The 19,030-nt window shown below is 52.8% G+C and overlaps 5 protein-coding genes across 5 annotated transcripts; 3 read left to right on the top strand and 2 right to left on the bottom strand.

The window, feature by feature from the left end:
• Nucleotides 1-4,927: 4,927 nt before the first annotated feature.
• On the bottom strand, nucleotides 4,928-8,847 carry J4E92_003367 (uncharacterized protein; the record flags this gene model as incomplete). The annotated part of the gene is made up of 5 exons (XM_051494765.1): nucleotides 4,928-4,938; nucleotides 4,992-7,340; nucleotides 7,390-8,050; nucleotides 8,102-8,476; nucleotides 8,524-8,847. The coding sequence occupies 5 exons, from the start codon at nucleotides 8,845-8,847 to the stop codon at nucleotides 4,928-4,930; spliced, it is 3,720 nt and encodes a 1,239-aa protein (XP_051355058.1).
• A 581-nt stretch (nucleotides 8,848-9,428) lies between these two features.
• On the top strand, nucleotides 9,429-10,763 carry J4E92_003366 (uncharacterized protein; the record flags this gene model as incomplete). The annotated part of the gene is made up of 2 exons (XM_051494764.1): nucleotides 9,429-9,761; nucleotides 9,855-10,763. The coding sequence occupies 2 exons, from the start codon at nucleotides 9,429-9,431 to the stop codon at nucleotides 10,761-10,763; spliced, it is 1,242 nt and encodes a 413-aa protein (XP_051355057.1).
• Nucleotides 10,764-11,016: 253 nt separating this feature from the next.
• J4E92_003365 (uncharacterized protein) lies at nucleotides 11,017-13,965 on the top strand (the record flags this gene model as incomplete). Its single annotated transcript, XM_051494763.1, has 5 exons — nucleotides 11,017-11,324; nucleotides 12,166-12,246; nucleotides 12,305-12,423; nucleotides 12,473-13,459; nucleotides 13,637-13,965. 5 exons carry the CDS (start codon nucleotides 11,017-11,019, stop codon nucleotides 13,963-13,965), a joined length of 1,824 nt encoding a protein of 607 aa, XP_051355056.1.
• Nucleotides 13,966-15,277: 1,312 nt separating this feature from the next.
• On the bottom strand, nucleotides 15,278-16,612 carry J4E92_003364 (uncharacterized protein; the record flags this gene model as incomplete). Its single annotated transcript, XM_051494762.1, has 2 exons — nucleotides 15,278-16,493; nucleotides 16,539-16,612. 2 exons carry the CDS (start codon nucleotides 16,610-16,612, stop codon nucleotides 15,278-15,280), a joined length of 1,290 nt encoding a protein of 429 aa, XP_051355055.1.
• Nucleotides 16,613-16,910: 298 nt separating this feature from the next.
• On the top strand, nucleotides 16,911-18,594 carry J4E92_003363 (uncharacterized protein; the record flags this gene model as incomplete). The annotated part of the gene is made up of 2 exons (XM_051494761.1): nucleotides 16,911-17,424; nucleotides 17,480-18,594. The coding sequence occupies 2 exons, from the start codon at nucleotides 16,911-16,913 to the stop codon at nucleotides 18,592-18,594; spliced, it is 1,629 nt and encodes a 542-aa protein (XP_051355054.1).
• Nucleotides 18,595-19,030: the final 436 nt, after the last annotated feature.

The following is a 19,030-nucleotide window of genomic DNA, read 5'->3' as shown; positions in this document are numbered from 1 at the left end:
GAAGCTGGTATGTATGTCTCATTCAACAGCCATCGGGCCGTATGGCATGTTGTGTATGGGTAATAGACCCTATGCAGAGTCATTGGATGGATGCGGATAAAATGACGTGCCGGTCAAGGAGAGTTCGGGCTGATGCCTGGTATCTGTTGAGCATCTTGTGATGTAGCGGTATTGATCAGCGGTCTATACAAGAATCCATAGCTCGGAGGGAGCCAATTCACTCACCCTTAGCGCCATGTTGGATTGCAAGCACTTGACAGGTAGCACTGTTGCTTCCAGGGGAGGCTATATGTGTGGGTCCGATGTAAGACATGTCGATGATACTCGGAGCGGAATACGTAAGCTTTTTTGGCTGGTAGGGCTGTTGGAGTGGACCCAAAATCCGATGCCTCAGGCTGTCCGGTGTTGTTGCAATATGTAATCGGTGTGTGCGGCGCTTGCCAAAAGGGCCGGCTCGGCACAGCCGAATTGAAGGGCAGAGCGGAATAGGCATCGCACGATAGGTGTTGCGGGAGAAATTATGTTGTCAGAGCGGCTCCGGGAGTTGCAGACTAGTGTGGCGGAGGCACAGTTGAGGTAGTTTCCTTCCGACGCTCCGTTGTGGTGAGGCGCTCGTGGTGCCGTGTGGCGTATTCGCTGTTCTGACAAGACTGCCTGACGGCCACTTCCCGGGCCCGAACATCAATGCAATGTGACTGCTCTCGGTAGGGGCGAAAATTACCTAGCTACCGTTGCTCTGTCTAGTGATCTTTGATTGAGGCGCGGAAACCGCATAGCAAGACTCGATGGAGAAAAATATCTTGTGTAACTATAAAGCGCGCAGTATCTTCGATACGAAATATATAACTACGGAACAGCCATCATTTCTTCAGACCTTCATCTTGCAAGATATCGAGATTCGACACCTACTTCCAATCGTCTCTTTATCCTCTCTCCAGCTTCATCATGTCGTCCTGTTCAAACCAAATGCCACAGTCGTCTACTGGTGGCAGACCTACCGGCGCGACAGGTGGTGGCTACAACAAATATCCATGCCCAAACTGGCAGCAGGCAGGTCACCCATCAAATTACAACTTCGTCGACCAAAAGGATCAGCTGTGCGCTCATTGCATGGTCAGTATATCAGTTCCACGGTTTCGCACTGCGCTAACCATTCTATCAGTGCGCACCCCGCCGGCGCTGAAAGGAAGCATCTTGCAACATCAGTGCAGATGGGCTTGGAGAGTCGCAGTCGTGCTTGCTTTGAACACGCTGCGATGGCGTTTTCAGTTCTTGTGGGGTACTATTTGGGTTCTATTTGGGTGTTTGTTAAGTCAAGTGACGATGTTTAGATCAAGCTGCACTGCTTGAGTTGACACGAATTTAATGGAATGGAAGCTGATTGCGCATGTTTCTCCTCCCCACCTTGCAAATCAGTGTCAGTGTCCAGCACCGATCGCTTTTCTTGCACTTGTCATGCTGCAGCTGATCCACTCCGAGCGTTGACTTGTCTACATGGCACCCCATGATCAGGATTCGCATACCTGCGGAAGGAGCTGCTTGTGGTAAGAGCATCTGACGTCAAAGCGGCATCCGCACCCCAACTAGGGATACTGCGAGTGCCTTCGTCCTTCGTTTCAACTATCTACGCCTCGCACTGCAACGGACCGAGCCTGAGCTTCCATGGCTGGAAGGCTATGCGGGCGTCTACTCTTGGAGACGGCAGATGGCGCGAGAATTCTCAGCAGCGGCGGCGACAGGTGGACCCCCAACCAACACCCACGTTAATCAGCGCCTTAGCCGGTTCCTCATCAGCCGTGATTGATCGACGATGGATGCACAATGATCAGGCGGGGCAATAACCGAGGGAATCCGCTTTCTCTGTTGAGAGTGCACGATTGCAACGGAAGGGGCGTCCAATCGGTCTAGCTAAACCCTCGAATCGAGAGAAATGATGAGCCGAAGAAGCCGGACAATCACCAGTACCACCAAGATTGCTCATGTTTGGCATCCCGTGTTATGATGCTATACCAGCTTACATGCATAAGAGAGTACTCAGCGTCGCGATCACTGTCACGGATTGGGTTTCCATCTTCAGCGGACTCTCGATCCATCACTTCGATCTGTTCACCCTTTTGAGTCCGTAGACCCCAAGCTGCCACCGATTGACAACGGCTTCGTACCATGAGAAGTGCCAATTCCACGCCAGCACGTTCACTCTACTGCAGGGAAAGCGGGACTTTACGCGCTAAGCGCGCATGATTCGTTGTCTTTCATGTTGGACAGCCTCTGCTTCGACGAATCATGCGCACACTCAAAAGAATCCGGAAGGGCTTGCCACATTCCGTAGCGCAAGGCCATGACAAAGACGCCAAAGATGTGAGCTAGCCCTGTTTCACCCAGACATGTTAGGTCCCTTTAGGCAAATGATGCTTGATATGATCTGGTTGGATACCATCCAGAATGACATGCAGAAGCCCGTTATCGAGCAATAGACCGAGGGCCGGTAGCTGGGAGACGGCAAAAGGAAAACTCTAGATCGACGCTGATCTCGACCAGGCGATTAAGCGCGCAAAAACGTGGCATGCCGATTCATTGGAATTGGAAATGCACAGTGGGTCTCTAAGCCTGCGAAGTACTCCAGGGAACCCAGCTCCCCGCATCCTTACATGTCTGTCCCGCCGAGTCATGAGCGCGGTGAATTCCCCAACGGCTACTGGGTTTCGCCAGGACTCAGGGCCGATTCAGTATAGTGTGGTCTCTGTCAGAAGATTGAGCAGTGACGTCGTTTTGGCAGTTCCCACGGTACTAACTCCCACGCTATCTCCATGATGATAGTTTAGGGTTTGCACCAAATCTCCGCACTACGCAGATAGTAGTTGGAGCAGTAGCACGGGGCAAAGCGCCCGCCGATCACCACAGTCCATCCATCGTGACATGGCAGTGCTTACAGTGTATGCTTGTTGGAATCGACACATCTCGTATCGTATACAACGGCCAGCCACGGAGATACGCACACGGAAAATAACACTTGAGTTGGACCCGAGGTTTGGCTATCCGGACTTTTGCAGGATCCTTGATCCCAGGCATCGACCTCTTCTGCGACCACGCTGAGCCTTACGCACACACCAGGAGCGATCCGTCCTCGAGCCACATCATCGGAAAGCAACGAATGGGAAAATATATTCACGTCACACACGGCTCAACCTGTCATGCGACTGCGCCGTCGGCAATTCTAACCCAGAAAAACAAAGCAGCAGTATATGGTATCCTCAGGTAAATTATCGGGGCCATGTTTTGGAGATAGACAGGTCATCCCGTACGAAGCTACGGGCCTGGTGTAAACTGCGGCCGGCGCTACAAGACACAGATTCACTGGACGCAACAATCCAACATCGCAAGCTCTTGAATACTCCACCTAAGCTAATGAAGCAACCTCTTCCGACGTATGAGGTATGTGCTGAAAACATGTGACCGCAGGTCTATGCATGCAGGTGCAGGAAAAAACAACTACTCCATCCCAAATAACTGGGTATGCATATGCAGGTTAGGTTAGCCGAGTAAACGCATATTTGTCGCAACCAACACGATCTTCAATTTCGTTTCATCGCTCATACTCCTCAACAACGAAGATGCAACACCGCTTCCATGATGATATCCGGTGTAGCATGACTAACAACGACCCAACCTTCGGCCTGAGGATTTTGAGCCTGAATGACCTAGGCATGTCATGGACCGCACGGTGGTAACGACAGAAATACCAAGCGTTTAAGCCGCGGTCTTGACCATGCAGCCTTACGATGACCGATGACCTGCACTCCATGGCAGCCATGCGCGTAGGCCGTCCCAACAAAGGAAGCCGCGAAACCACCGGCACTACCCACAGGTCACGATATCGATATGAAGTCCACTCGTATGTCTTACTTCCAAACACCCAAGGCACGTAAATCGGGCAGGTGTGCAAGGCGTAAAAAAAAACGTCCCGTCCGTCATCCTTCCTCTAAGCGCCGGCGAGTGCGGCGCGGTCGTAACAAAAGCGAGCCAAAACCTGGTCCTGGACCCAGCTGATCAACGCTAGGCCTTCCCAAAACCCACGTCTTGGTCTAGTCCAGTAAGCATCGCCTGGATATGATGGTGGCTTGCACGCTCTGGAGGAGTGCTGCGGCGCAGCAAGCGCCGGCGCGTAAATGGGGTTGAGGCGAAATGGGCCGATCCTGCCTTGAACAAACGGACGACGACCGCGTCCCTGGAATGAGGGCCAAAATCAATGGGTCGATTGCTAACCAACGAGTCGGTATACGAGAATAGTATAGTGCTGTGGTTCTTTTCAGGCCAGCAATGTGCTGGCTGGGCAAGGCAGACGTGTAGCTACGCAGCATCGCAATTCGCGCAGGTACGTCGGATACAGCTTCATCACTGTTTCATGACTACATCATCATCTGTGCTTTTGGACTCCCGCCCGCTTATGTTGGGGTCGTGCTTACGTTGTTGATATGATCTTCAGATATTGGTGCACTAGCCGTGACATCCAACGTGCCGCAGCCGAGCTCTCGCATCGTGAGTAAGAGCGTTACCATGTTCTCATACTCACCCTGTTGATCAAAGTACGTTGCGCGATGAAATCGCCCCAAGAGGTAGAGTGTGTTCGTAGCTATCCCCCTGTTACCAATGGGCGTTTCGTCCCATGCGCACCTCTGGATCTTGTGAGAGTGAAGCCATGGCCGATGAGTAAAGTTGGTATTGAGATTTGATTAGTTATTATGATTCCTAACTTTGCTTTGACTACCTCATAACATCATGCACCTCTGAATGGAGAGCCGTGAGAATTCTCGGCCCTATCAAGATTGACCACCTTGACGTTTTGCAGCCTCACCAACGCCATGTCGCGAAGTCGAATATGAGAAGAGCTCGTGTAATCGTTAATATGATATCGTGCTCTTTAGTGTAATTATCCGGTTTCTGTGAACGTGTTAGTTTGCATCTTTTGCTTATGGGTACCATGAAAAACTCACCAGTCTCAACACCGGGTTGCCTTCCGTCCAATCCTCCAGTGACCTTCTTCTTCAACTTAGACAGCCCGATCTTAGCCTCATCCTTTGCGAATTTCGCATTTCGTGCAGGCTTCCATTGCATCAGCCCACGGTGCTTCCTCTCTTCAGTTCTCTTGTTCTGCTTGTTGACACTTCCATTTCCGCTCGATGATGTTTCATCTGTCTCGGCTGTGGTACTTGTACGAGCTGTTGACATGGACTGGCGAGCTTGATGATCCTCGGTTGGCGATAGATCGGTCTTTTGTGACTTCAGTTGACCATTGCCTTTGCTTTGATCACCTCCGCCCTGGCCACCACTCATAGCCTTCGCGTTGCCTACCGTATCAGCATCTTCGACACCGATATCGGATGAAGAATAGTTGGCGCCATAGTCGTCATCAGAGTCGTCGTTATCCTCATTGTCGGATGGATGGTGACGGTCGTGTAGTGGCTCTTCAACGCCAGGTTCACGTCTCTTTTGGCGTCTGGTATTCATGTAGGCTTTCGGGTTGTCTCCAAAAGCACCTGACCAGTCCTGACCATCCTTCGCGAGCCACTGACGCTTCTCTTCCTCACTCGCATTCTTCAGGATGTCACGTCCTGTAGTCAATGACTGGTCATGCAGCTCCTGCACGCGATCTGGTATCTCCTTTTCGACCTTGTGGTTTCGAACACCCTCCGTAACACAAGCCTCCCATGTCTCGAAGGTCTCGCGTGTGTCATTGTCGGTGATGAAAGCAGCGTGCGCCTCGTCTGTACCGGCCTTGAAGCGAGCACGGAATTGCAGGCGGCCCACCTCTTGGAGGTCATCGAGACCAGGTTCCTTGTGGCAGTTTGATTCGGTGATGTAGTTCTGTGTTAGTCGAGCAGGAGCAGCGGTCTTCCAGATTGGGATGTTAATGTCGGCATCCTCGTTGTCGATGAAGTGCTGGAGCCAAATCACGGCATAAGCGTCGGCCTTGCGATGATTGCTGATGTGGAATTCGAACACGATCGGTGACCTGTAGCGGTGCTTAACTGGTAATCGGACGTTGTTCTTCCCATTGCCTTCTTCCAAATCCCAGTAATAGCCATCGCCTTCTTGGAGCTTGGTGGCAGCGCTGCGGCCTAGCTTGCCGGTGCTACCTCCAGTCCGCAACTTGATCTTGGGGTGATGGTTGTAGCCTAAAGCCAGAATGCGCTGCGACCGGAATTCGAAGGTGCCGACGTCCCAGCCAAGCATCTGCGGTGGTAGACGAGTTTCGATGCTGCGGAATAACAGAGAGATGCGTATGCGACCGAAACCGATACCACCGTCGAGCGGATACCATCGCGTAACCTGTGATGATGTTTCGAGGATGTCAGATAGCTTCAGTGGAACCACGCCCAGAATGGGGTCGTGCTCCCTGTTCCTTTGGTCGCGCACCGTTACCGTGATGATGGCCGATCGCCAGTCACGAACGAATCGTTCGGTACCTGCGTTGAAGATGGGCTGAGATGAGACAGCCTTCGAACGAGTTCGGTAGACTAGCTCGTCGTTGAACAAGATCGTACAGTAGCTGTTCGGAAGATTGCCACCAGTCTCTTCTTTGCCTTCGCCGTAAGGCTTCGCAGGCTCGTACTCGCGACCTCTAGGGTCGGCGCTACCCTTGACGTTCTCGAGCTCTAGGTTCACAATCTGGTGGCAAACCACACTGCAGATACCGCTGGGCCACAGAGGATCCGGTGGAGTATGCATGACAGCATCATCCTCTTCGGAGTTGATGACACCCTTCTCGTCTTGTAACTCAGGCTTGTCCTTCAACTCGTCTGGGAGCGACTTGTTCTTGCCGTCCGTTCGCATCTCTTTCCTGAACTTCGGCTTGGTGAAGTAGCCGACTTCCCAGTGAAGTTCTCCAGGCATCTCGCTATCGGCATCCATACCAGCCAGCTTTGAAGTCTGCGGGTACATCTTGCCGGGGTGTTGAATCATCTTCTGCATGGAAATCTCGACCTTTCCGACAATGTCATCGGCGGTGTGTCGGTCGGAGTCCCAGAGTTCTACGCTCAGATTCTCATTGGCTTTGATCAATTCCGGTCCAACAAGAACAGCTGCTGTCTCTTCCCAGATCGGATTCAGATCATCGGTAATGACCCGAGTGCAGTACATGGGTTTTCCGTATTTTGAGAAGGCGATAGTGATGTAAGGGTCGCTTCCACCATGTTTCGATCCGCGTTTGTCTTGCTTGCTTAGGCCAACAGCGCGGTGAATACGGATCCAGAGAACACCGAGGGCTTCCGTGTCCTTTTGAACGGAGTCGCCCTGGAGGATAGCTCGCATGTCAATAGACATAGACTTGGGCGCAACGTACACTAGGCTGATTAGCATGCTTTCTTTGTCCCTCTTGAGAGACTCACTTACTGCTTGCTGCTGCCTTGATGGCGTAGTTGACGAAGTTGCTGATCAATGGAAGGTTGAGGATATTTACACCCTTTTCCACCATGGGTGTACATCCGGCACTGACCTGCGGTGCGCCCATCAACGTGAAGGTCAACGTCTTTAGGAAAGGAGGCTCGGGTGTCATGTTGAGACGCAGGCGGACTGTGCCGACAAGTCCCTGCAATTCGACGAAGATGGGCAGCGGAACACCGAAGAGACCCTTAATCCCCAAGTAGAATACCAGCTGCATGTGCATGTTTCGTGCTCTCTCCGAAACTCGCTTTCCACTGGGGCTCGCATGATATGCGAAAGAGACCTCCAGATTGTAGTAATCTCCACCTTCTTCGTCTGCTGCTGCTTCTTGTGGGTCTTTCGTCTTTTTGTTCTCTTCGTGGATGGACCTCTTCATGTCGCCCATGTGTGAGTCCGGAAGTGCTCGCAAGCTAAGGATGCGCAACGGGTTGCTTCCTTGGTTGATTTCGGCCACGCGGACGTTTTCGATGACACCTGGTACGGAGGCCTGCATGACATCTTCAAGCATGTCCGCAACGCCAGAGAACATGTCGGGGTTGATGAGGCCCCACACAATAGCGAGAAGCGTGTTCATCCACTCGACGGACTCGGGTAGCAAGTTCAGAGAGGCCTACAAGATGGTTAGCTATCGCTCATGTGGGTGGACTTCGCAGATACACACCATCTGGCCACGGACTTGCTCGCTGTCCCACTCTACCTCTCGTCCGCTGCGCACGACTTCCTTCATCCAGAGAAATACGCCAGAAGCCAGGCACATGCCGAGTGGTATTAGACCCTTCAGTGCGCCACCGAACATCTTGCCTACGACAACTGTTCCAATCAAGATACCTGCGCACAGGTAGTTGGCCCGTGTTTCGAGTGCGGCAAACATGGGTTCGTAGCTGACCGAGGGTGTCGGGTGGAAGAGAACGTTCGTCTTTTCGCCGTGAATAGGTACGTCGGTCGTCGTGCCTTCGGCGACTGGATCCGGTGGAGCTGTGACATCCTGGTTGTGCTTGTAGTCTTCGAGCGACTGGGAGGCATCGGTCTTGATGGGCTGCAGAGTATTAGCGAGTGAATATAGAGCCGGCATAGAAGACGTACTGTTTGCTTATCAAGGTTTGCATTTGGTATGACTAGATGCGGGTTCTCGACCTCGTCCATCATATCCTCGTTGACATCGGCAATGGTGACTTCCCTACCAGTCGTAGGGTCAGTAACCACCTGCTCTGTACCCTTTATTTGTCTTTCCTGCTGCTTATGGGGTTGCGATTGTTGCTGGTTCTGCTGCTTGGATGCTTCGTCTATTCTCTTGTCCCGAGCCGCCTTGTCCTTGTCCAGGTTTTCGACGAACTGCCTGACGGTAGGGATTGGGTTATGGCCCGAGTAATGTCCTCCCGGAGCGTGTTGCTGCTGTTGTGACGCCATGCTGTGCTATATCTCCTCGGAAGTGACCGCCCAAGTCAAAAGTCAAGGGTGTGGAGGGGCGAAAGGGCTCACAGCAGTTGCGGCTGTTGCGGGAGGATCGAGGATCGTATGGGCCGATGGAGATATATTGGGAGAGTTTGGGCCTAGCGAAGATCTCCCCGCTTAAGAAGCGAAAGCAAGGAACAAGCAAGCTGCAAGACCATAAAAGAGTTCCCGCGCGCGGGGCTGCCAATTGCAGTCAATGACGTAGGGCAAGTGCGCCCAATGCTGCAACAGGATCAGCCGCGTTACCTTTTTGCGCACGACGCGTACCCAACCTTTGCTGGTGCCACGGCAAGAAGCTGTCAAAATCCCCACTGTGGCTGGAATTCTGGTAATCACCCTGGCTGTCGCGTTCATGGATCGCGAGATCCGCCTATAATGACGTCAATGCACATGGTGTGGCTGCATTGGCCAATCAGAGCGTGGTGGGGCTGATCGTCCCCTCCACCTTGGAACGACTCATGATCTCCTTGCTCACGCCTTGCTAACGGAAGTTACCCGCGACCTATTTCGAGCGCGCTATTGGCCAGGTCTACATTATGTCAGGCTGGTTCACTCTCTTCACCAATTGTCGCTACATCCTCAATGGCGAGCTTGTCGAGGACCATCTCGTTATCTCAGATGAGACCGGACTTATCCTGAAAAGAGAAGGCTACATTGGGGGCGAGGCCATCGACTTGGAAGACACTATCATAGCTCCAGGCTTCTTGGAATTGCACACCAATGGGGCAAATGGCTTCCATTTCACACACTATGAGGACGAAAAGACATATGCGACCAAGATCGATGATATTGCGAGGTACTACGCGACTCAGGGTGTCACGGGGTTCTGGGCAACCCTACCAACTATAAAGAGTAATGAATTCCAAAAGGTGAGACAGATGTAGCGTACTGTGACACCTTTGTCGTGCAGTTGAATGATGGATAAGTCCATACATTGTGCCAGTCTACTGACACAGCTCCAGATTCTTCCCTCTCTGAAGCCACGGCAGATTTCCTCTTCAGCATCTCTGCTCGGAGCTCATACCGAAGGGCCATATCTACATCCAGATAAGAAGGGCGCGCACAACAGCTCCCTCTTTCACCTATGCTCAACCTCCCCTTCGACTGTGTACGGATCCACTAATCTGCAATCTACTGTCAAGCTTGTGACCGTCGCACCAGAACTCCAAGATTCAGCTGCACTTATCAAATCGCTTACGTCGCAGGGCATCAAAGTAGCAATGGGCCATTCTACTGCCACGTATGAACAAGGATTGACGGGGCTGAAAGCTGGAGCAAGTGGATTGACGCATACCTTGAATGCCATGCCAGCTTGGGCATCGAGAGCGCCCGGACTAGCTGGTCTGGTCTCGCTACCGGATTCAGGAAAAGTCGCACCACCGTGGTACACTATCATTGCAGACGGAGAGCATCTGCATCCCAATACCGTGTCCTTGCTCCATCGCTCAAGCCCAAAGCGGTCGATTCTGATAACAGACAGCATTGAACTTGCTTCACTCAAGGATGGAACATACCCTGGCCACTCGCAAATTCCCTTTGAACAGGTGAAGAATGGTACACGGGCGACGATTGCTGGAACCGACACGTTGATCGGTGGTTGTATACCGCTCCAGCAGAGTGTGAGGAACTTGATGGATTGGTCTGGATGTGGAATCGCAGAGGCTGTAGGCACGGTCACAGAAAACGTGGCTGCCTTTATGGGCGTTGACGGAGAAGGTGGAAGAGGTGTGCTGAAAGAGGGTAGAAGAGCAGACTTGACGGTATTGAATGAGCATGGCGAGGTGCTCCAAACGTGGGTCGCGGGACACAAAGTATGGGACAAGGAAGAAGACATCAGGGCGCATGAGGACGATGGTGAAGCAAGAGGCTGACACTTAGATACACGAGAGCACTGTTGCTAGAAAGCATGTTGACAATGCGACACTAAACAATTACAACGTCGCTGGACTGTCAGCACCTTCCTACATATAAACGCTGTGTAAGTCGAGGGCTAGCACGAGCGAGCAGCACTTTCGTGAAGTCAAAGAACGTGTGAAGTATATTGACTATATAGTCAGCTCTCGAGGCACAAACGACCTCGTCTCTCTAACTGTCGATGCGCATATCGTACACACCACCCAAACCATGAGCACCGATAACAACCCCCAGTCTATATTGCACATCTCTGCACCCGAACCACATGAACCATCCCCGCCCCTTCTCATCTTCGTCCTCGGCCCTCCCTGCGCCGGCAAGTCGACGATATGCACCATTCTAGCCAAACACTTCAACCTAGACCACTTCTCCCTCGGCAATGAGCTCCGTAACCTGGTCTCCTCAAACTCGACTGGCCATCCCGCTCGCATAAAATGCAAGCTGTCGGTAGAGGAGCTGGGAGATCTCGCCAAGAACGTCAAAGCAGGAACACTGGCGCCGTCCAACAGAACACCCAAGTACGTTCGGGAGCGGATTTTCCCTGATGGCGTTGTTCCGCCAAACGTACGGATCCTGATAGATGGCTTTCCTAGGGGAGTGGATCGGTGGGAGACCTTCAAGGAGAGTGTCAAAGATATATGGCAGCCCAATGGCAATACTTGGGTATTAGCATTGTGTACTGATCGAGAAGTGGCAAGAGAGAGGTTTGTGAGTCGCGGAAGGGCAGGCGATGTCTTCGATAAGCGATATGACAGTCATAAGGATTCTATCAGCGAGATCATCGCTGCGATGAAGCAGGATGAGATGAATGTGATTGAGTGTGAGACTGGGCTGGGCTTCGACCCGCAAGATATAGTCGGAATCGTTGAGAGCATCTCACGATTGGTGGAGGGCAATCAGGCGTGAGCAAAGGTTCTCCATGTCATGGGTAGCTGATCAGATCAGATCGTGCCAGCCATCTCTTTAAGAAGAATTGCATTGTCGCATGGACCGACCTTCCCCCCTTATGCGTAGCCATTACTGGGAAAATGCCCAAAGCGCATTCATTTCATACGCATTCAAACGAGCTATCGCGTGTCTTAAGGTGATGTATCGCCACATTCGAGCCGCTAATTCAGGTGAAATCCAAAGCAGTAGATACCGGACGAGATATTCTTCTCACGCGCACAAGTCCCGATCAGTGAAGACCAGGCTGCTTTTCGGACAGGCCATACGTAATGCCGGGATGCCCTGAGCGTGCGCGATGATGAAGAAAGCTCCTCGGCAGCCAGCGACAGATTTTGTCACCAGGCCCCGCTTAGTCACCCACGCTAAAATGGCGCTACCATCTTCCTCCGACATTTCAATCTTTTCCTACAGCTCCAACATGGAAACCCTCGACAACACTGAGTGGGATGTTCTCATCGTAGGCACTGGCCTGCAGCAGTCTCTTCTCGCTTTGTATGTATCTTGCTCGTCGGCGAGGCTGGACGCGATCTGACTGACGCAGCGCGTGAAGAGCTCTGTCGCGCTCCGACAAGAAGATCCTCCATGTCGACGAGAATGACTACTACGGCGGTGCCGAGGCTGCCTTTAGCTTGCAAGAAGCTGAAGAGTGGGCGCAGCGAATGAGTGGTGGTAAGTAGGGATGACGTTGAATGGGTAGACTGTCGCTAATGCATCGCAGAAACCTCGAATGCTGCCTTCTCCCACGTCGCAGTCACCAAGCCTGAGGCTACTGGTTCAGGCCCCGCGCTATCCTTCTCGAGGGCATACAGCCTGTCTCTAAGCCCCCAGGTCATCTACGCGCGCTCCTCGCTGCTTGGCTACCTCGTCTCGTCGAGGGTCTACCGTCAACTCGAGTTTCTTGCTGTCGGTACCTGGTGGGTATACTCTGCCGATGCACCGGGCGAAAGCTCGTCATCGCATGGAAGACTACTGAAGGTGCCCAACGGCCGCGAGGATGTCTTCCAGGATCACGACCTCGACTTCAAAGCCAAGCGCGCCTTGATGAAGTTCTTGCGCTTCATCAGCGAGTACGAGGAACAGACTGAAGTTTGGGAGGAGCACCGTCAGCAGCCCTTCTCGAGCTTCTTGTCGGAGCAGTTCAAGGTTCCAGCCAGTCTGCAAGGACCTCTGATGGCTTTGACGCTCTCGCCCACCAGGGCAGACCGTACGACAACCGAATACGCTCTACCAAGAATCGCGACACATCTACGTTCGATCGGAGTATTCGGTGCTGGTTTTGGCGCCGTCATACCGAAGTGGGGTGGCCTGTCAGAGATTAGCCAAGTCTCGTGTCGAGCCTGTGCTGTGGGTGGTGGTGTCTATGTCCTTGGAAAAGGCGTAACTCCACCCACTGACAGCGCCCCGGAGACAACCGAGAATGGTACAAAGCTTCGCCTGAAAGATGGCGAAGTTGTCACCGCGAAGTGGATCGTAGGAGGAAATTCCTCATCTGCTTCTGAGGATACATACTGCAAGTCGATGACCATTGTGTCATCCTCTTTGTCGCATCTATTCCCTCCCATCGCCGAGGAAGCACCAGCACCAGCCGCTGCTGTCGTTGTCTTCCCGCCCGGATCTTTGACGCTGGAGTCGCAAGCTGAAGAGCTTCCGCCAGTTCACGTCTTTGTGCATTCGAGCGACACTGGCGAATGCCCCTCTGGTCAATGTAAGTTTTTTCTATTACTTCACCCCTACGCTGTTATGATGAACAAACCTTACGAATACTTATCTACATTGTCTGAATACCATTGAAGACATTAACTCTGACAACCTGATACAACGGCACATCCTCTACATTGTCAATGCATGGTCTTCTAGCTTCATGTTACTGACTATACCCCAGGTGTACTATATGCTTCGACATCGGTGAGCGGCCGAGATGGGTTTGCTCTGCTTCAGAAAGCTGTAGACTCGTTGTTGTCTGCGGAAGACGTCTCGCCATCTCCTACCATATTATGGTCTGTCGAATACCAGCAGCAATCGTCATCCGGATCGGAGACGTTACCGACCGATACCGACCATGTCATTCGCTTTCCACCTCCCTCCATGGACCTCGCCTTCGATGACGCAGTGCTTGATAATGTCAAAGAGGTGTGGCAGAAGATTGTAGGCGACGATGCTGGCGAGTTCCTGGTCTTCCAAGACCGAGAAGTATATGACGATGACGAGTAATGATCTGATATATAATGAATCAATGAGTACATGATACCACTACATCTTCTGCACATCCTTCGAGACTATCGATGCAGTGCAAGTGCAATCAAGAATAAGCGATCGACCAATGGGAGTATCGAATGAAAGAACCCATGTACGATGTTGCACCCGTGCCATCTCACCACACCCTATAGCAGCCCTGACCATTAATGTTTCTTTCTATCATGCAACCCTGGGCGTTCCGTCCGCCTTTCCATTACATCTCCCGTCAGAATACACCGCACACACCCGTTGTCTCTAGATAACCATCTTCCAATCCCGCCATTGACATCCAGCAACTTCCCGGTAAGGTCGTTCCCCTCTGGTCATTCACCTCCCCTACATACGCGGGACAGAGTGAAGTCTCCTCAATGCATTCCCCCGACCTCTCCTTCTCGCTCCGAGTCCCTCTCCGCTGCGGGTAGACGTGTGTTGACAGGAGCAAAAGCCGCCTCGCCCGTCTCCTCCTGCTGCCGCCTACGTCCCGCAACCTGGCTTAGTGTTGTCCATGAAGTCGTAGTGGAAAGAAGCGACCGCGGCGGGGTCATCGTACTCCGTAATGTCGTGAGTGAAATAACTGTCACCACCACTCCTACGCCCGGTGTGGTTGTAATAATGAATGTACTACCTGACTCGGTGGTGGACGTGGACGTAGACGTGGACTTGGGTGGTGTAAGTGTAGGATGAGGTTGACCGGGCGACAAGATGTCTAGGACATTGTAGATGCTTTGTAAGGCTGGTGAGATAGACCGCGGAGATATGGGCGATGGCTTCGTTGCGAGTGTTGTCGCCGAGCTTCCGCTTTGTGATAGAGCGACAGCGAGGATGGGTAGCCAGAGGGCGAACAGCAGGCTTGTGATGTGCATGTTGGTAGTGGTGCGCTGTCTGTGATGCGTGGACGCGACGTGGTTGAAGTAGATAAGTGACTAAGTAGGCCGGTGGTGGGGGTCGTGACTGAATGAGTGGGCGAGTGGATTCGTGGAAGTGAAGGGGAAGTAATCAGAGAGTGACTGGCAAACGGGCGAGTGGGTCGTGAGTCGATTTGGTATCAAGGCTAATTCATGATATTTACGCCACACAAGTCGCATTTGTGAGAAGTACTCTGAGCAACGTAATCGTGTGGCGGATACTGAAAGGCGCGTGCGGCGGTGCGGTATTGACGGGCGACAGACACGATCAAACAAAGACCTGGACGGTTCCGCAAAGGGTCTTGAGGGACATATCACGAGAGGAATATCGCGAGAATGTGAGAATACTTGCTTTGTCATTTCTGATCAGCGATGTGGTGGTTTCATTCCTGAATATACTTCTTAAGACTCCTCAGCCTCTCCATGGCCTGCTCCAGTACGTCATCGTTCTTGCACACGGCGAACCGTAGCCAATCTTCCACGATGTGCGCGTTTCCTGGGGTGAAGAATTCAGTTGGAGGAATAGCCGCTACACCAACTTCCTTGATCAGGAACCAACTGAGCTGGAAATCCCTGGGTCTCTCCGCAACGTGAGGAGGGAACTCATAGTCACTTGGCAACTTGACCTTGGACATGTTTACCAAAACAAAGTACCCGCCTTCCGGATCCGAGTAGGGTAGCCCAAGCTCATTGAAGACAGCGGTGAACTTGTCGATCTTAGCCTTCATCTCTTTCTTCGACTCGTCCCAGAAGTTGTGGGCATCAGCTTGCTCGAACCCAATCGCAGTGGCTTCTTGAAGCGGCGAGACACTGCTGTAGCAGATTCGTGTGTGGGCTGCACTGACGTACTTGATCAGATGCTCGGGTCCGATCAGCCAGCCTACTCTCCAACCGGTGGCGTAGAAGTTCTTTCCTCCTGAACCGACTGTCAACGTGAGCTTGGCGATCTCTGGTGACAGAGTGGCGACGCGAGTAAAAGGGACGTAGTATAGACGGTCGTAAACCTCGTCCGAGAGGATGATGATGTTGTGCTTGACGCACAGGTCGCCAATGGCTTGCAGCTCATTCTTGGAAAAGACCTTGCCAATTGGGTTGTGCGGAGAGTTGATAACGATCATGCGCGTCTTGGGTGTGATGGCAGCCTCCAGCTCCTTCATATCCAGACTCCATTCGGCTGCAGAAGTAGTCTTGGTCGCGCCGTCTTTGGGAGGATGCAGCGGCACGTAGACGACCTTCCCGCCCGGCATCTCGATGTTGCTAATGTACTGGTCGAAGAAGGGCTCGAAGACGATGACCTCGTCTCCCTCCTCCAAGAAGCCCATGAAAGCGCTGAGCATGCCCTCATTTGCGCCTGTGGTGATTGTGACTTCCTTGTCGGGATCTATCGTGCGACCGAAGAAGGGCGAGTAGGCATCGGCAATGGCCTTCTTTAACCGCGGGCGGCCTTTGGTGGGCGAGTACTGGTTGCAGTCTACTTGGTCGAGCGCAGCCTTGGCGGCATCGAGGACGAACTTGGGAGGGTTGTAGCCAAAGAAGCCCTGGCCCATGTTGACGATGGGCTGCACTGGCGAGGCTGCGGCGGCTTCATTGACAATGGACCTGCCATTATTAGCATTTGTACAACGTTGAGGCTTTTTGACCTACCAGACATCCTGCTTCTGGCCCGCAACTCTCTTCGCGGGCTTGAAGGGGTCTTCCCTTCGTGTTGTCGCTGACATGGCGCGGAGAGGGGGACAGCTGGTGGGGCACCTTGGAGCTGCGGATGGTCTCTTGGTTGAGGTTCGGATGGATCTGAGAGCCGGAGTCACGATGCTTCGCATGGCAATGGCATTGGAAGATGAGTAAACCCAGAAGAGTCACCAACTGCAGCGTCTAGCATTGCGTGCTCCCGTCCGTCGTCTGCCGTCCGTCGTCTGCCGTCATCAAGCGGGGACAAATCCGAGATAGCGCCGGCCTCGCTCGTCGCGTTACCCCAGAATAATTCGCGTCGCGTGCGCCGAGCCACTCATCTTCGACATGGTCGACTGCCCCATCTGCACTAAAGCCGTCAAAGACGCCCGAATCAACGAACACATCGACAGCGGCTGCGAGGATTTCCTGCTCGAGCCAGAACCACAGGGCACGCCGAACCTGGGAAAGGCGTATAGCTTCTTTACGCCGGGCGCACGCAAACCTCCGGGCGCGACACAGAAGAATGGACACCCAACATCGTCACCACCAGCACAGCCAGCACCGCCAACAGCAACGCAACGGATAGAGATATCAAAGACACCTCCGCCAGGTACAAAACGGCCTCTCGAAGAAGCATCGGATACACAGGCCAATGGCGAGCAGCAATCACCATCTGCCCCGAAACGGGCGCGGAAGCTCAAGGCTGTCGAAGATGCCATGCCACTGGCGGAGCGCATGAGGCCAATGTCATTGGACGATGTATATGGTCAAGAGCTGGTGGGGCCAGGCGGCGTCCTTCGAGGCATGGTCGATGAAGGCAGACTACCGTCAATGGTACTCTGGGGAAGACCTGGAACAGGTAACACTTGCTTTGTGTCCTTCACGCTCCAATTGGAAGCTAACTCCGTCTCCAGGCAAAACCACGATCGCCCGTCTAATCGCCAACACATCCGGCTCACGCTTCGTCGAGATCAACAGCACAAGCACAAAGTTGGAGGAAGTGCGCAAGATATTCGCAGAGGCCTTTAGAGACCTACAGCTGACAGGTCGAAAGACCATTGTCTTCTGCGACGAGCTACATCGCTTCTCAAAGACACAACAAGACGCCTTCCTTGGGCCTGTAGAGTCAGGCACCATAACCCTCATAGCTGCAACAACCGAGAACCCATCATTTAAGGTCATCTCAGCTTTGCTGTCAAGATGTCGAACCTTTACGCTTGACGACCTCAAAGAAGACCACTTGGTACGAATACTCGAGCGCGCCATGGCCGTAGACAACGTCACATCCCCCATCCTAGACAAGCCGATGCTGGAATACTTCGCCCGCTTCTCTGACGGCGACGCCAGAACAGCCCTGAATCTTCTCGAACTCGCCATGAGCCTTGCGAAGCAGCCTGACATGACCAAAGAAAAGATACAACAGAGTCTCACCAAAACCCTTGTTTACGACCGCGCTGGCGACCAGCACTACGATACCATATCCGCACTGCACAAGTCAATACGAGGCTCCGATCCCGACGCGGCGTTATACTACTTAGCACGCATGCTCGAGTCGGGCGAGGACCCACGATACATAGCCCGTCGGCTCATCGTCGTCGCATCCGAAGACGTTGGACTGGCAGACAACTCGATGCTGTCCCTTGCGACAGCCACATACTCCGCCTGTGAGAAGATTGGCATGCCAGAATGTCGCATCAACCTCGCCCACGCCGTCACCGCGCTTTCCCTCTCTCCAAAATCGACGCGCGCATACCGGGGGATGAACAACGCCTATGATGCGTTGAGGGAGCCAGGCGTCGCAGCACTGCCTATACCACATCACATACGCAACGCGCCAACCAAGTTGATGAAGGATATGGGTTATGGAGAGGGATACAAATACAACCCACATTACCTAGACGGCAAAGTGAAACAGGAGTACCTACCCGAAGCACTCCGTGGTCGTTCGTTTTTGGAAGACACCGATCTAGGAAGCAAAGTCGACCCAGATCTCGTCGATGACGACGAGCTGATGCCGGAGATCGACTGAGCGGAGCTTTGGATATAGTAGCGGGCAAGAGTTGACTGCATACTTGACATTGTTTGGCGTCTTGCATAGCGAATACGATACCCATTACGCACTTTACTTCATACGAACTACACGCCGACAGTTCCAGTGCTCGTTGATGAATCAGCAAATCCCGTCTTGCCAAAGTGATAAGCTGATCAAACCACGTTTCGTGTGACTAGGAAGCGGAAGGCGTTTGCTGACAGGATCAGCCATGCGTCACTGCCGCCTTGTGATACGCCCATATCATGGCCCCAAGCACAGTTTCTTTCACTGTTTACTGCATCCTCTGCATCTTACGACACCACTATCTTCCAGGCATTGAACCTGAACACGGCTTGCGGGAATCTGCCGTTTCCTTTCTCTAACCAGACTGTTTGCGCAGTGCGTCAACTGAAAATGGACACTACCACCATTG

The sequence above is a fragment of the Alternaria infectoria genome (assembly GCF_024043175.1).
Source record: "Alternaria infectoria strain BMP 0036 chromosome Unknown scaffold_4, whole genome shotgun sequence".
NCBI classification, from domain to species: domain Eukaryota; kingdom Fungi; phylum Ascomycota; class Dothideomycetes; order Pleosporales; family Pleosporaceae; genus Alternaria; species Alternaria infectoria.
Note: the sequence above shows the minus strand (reverse complement) of the source record. Positions and strands in the feature narration are given on the sequence as shown.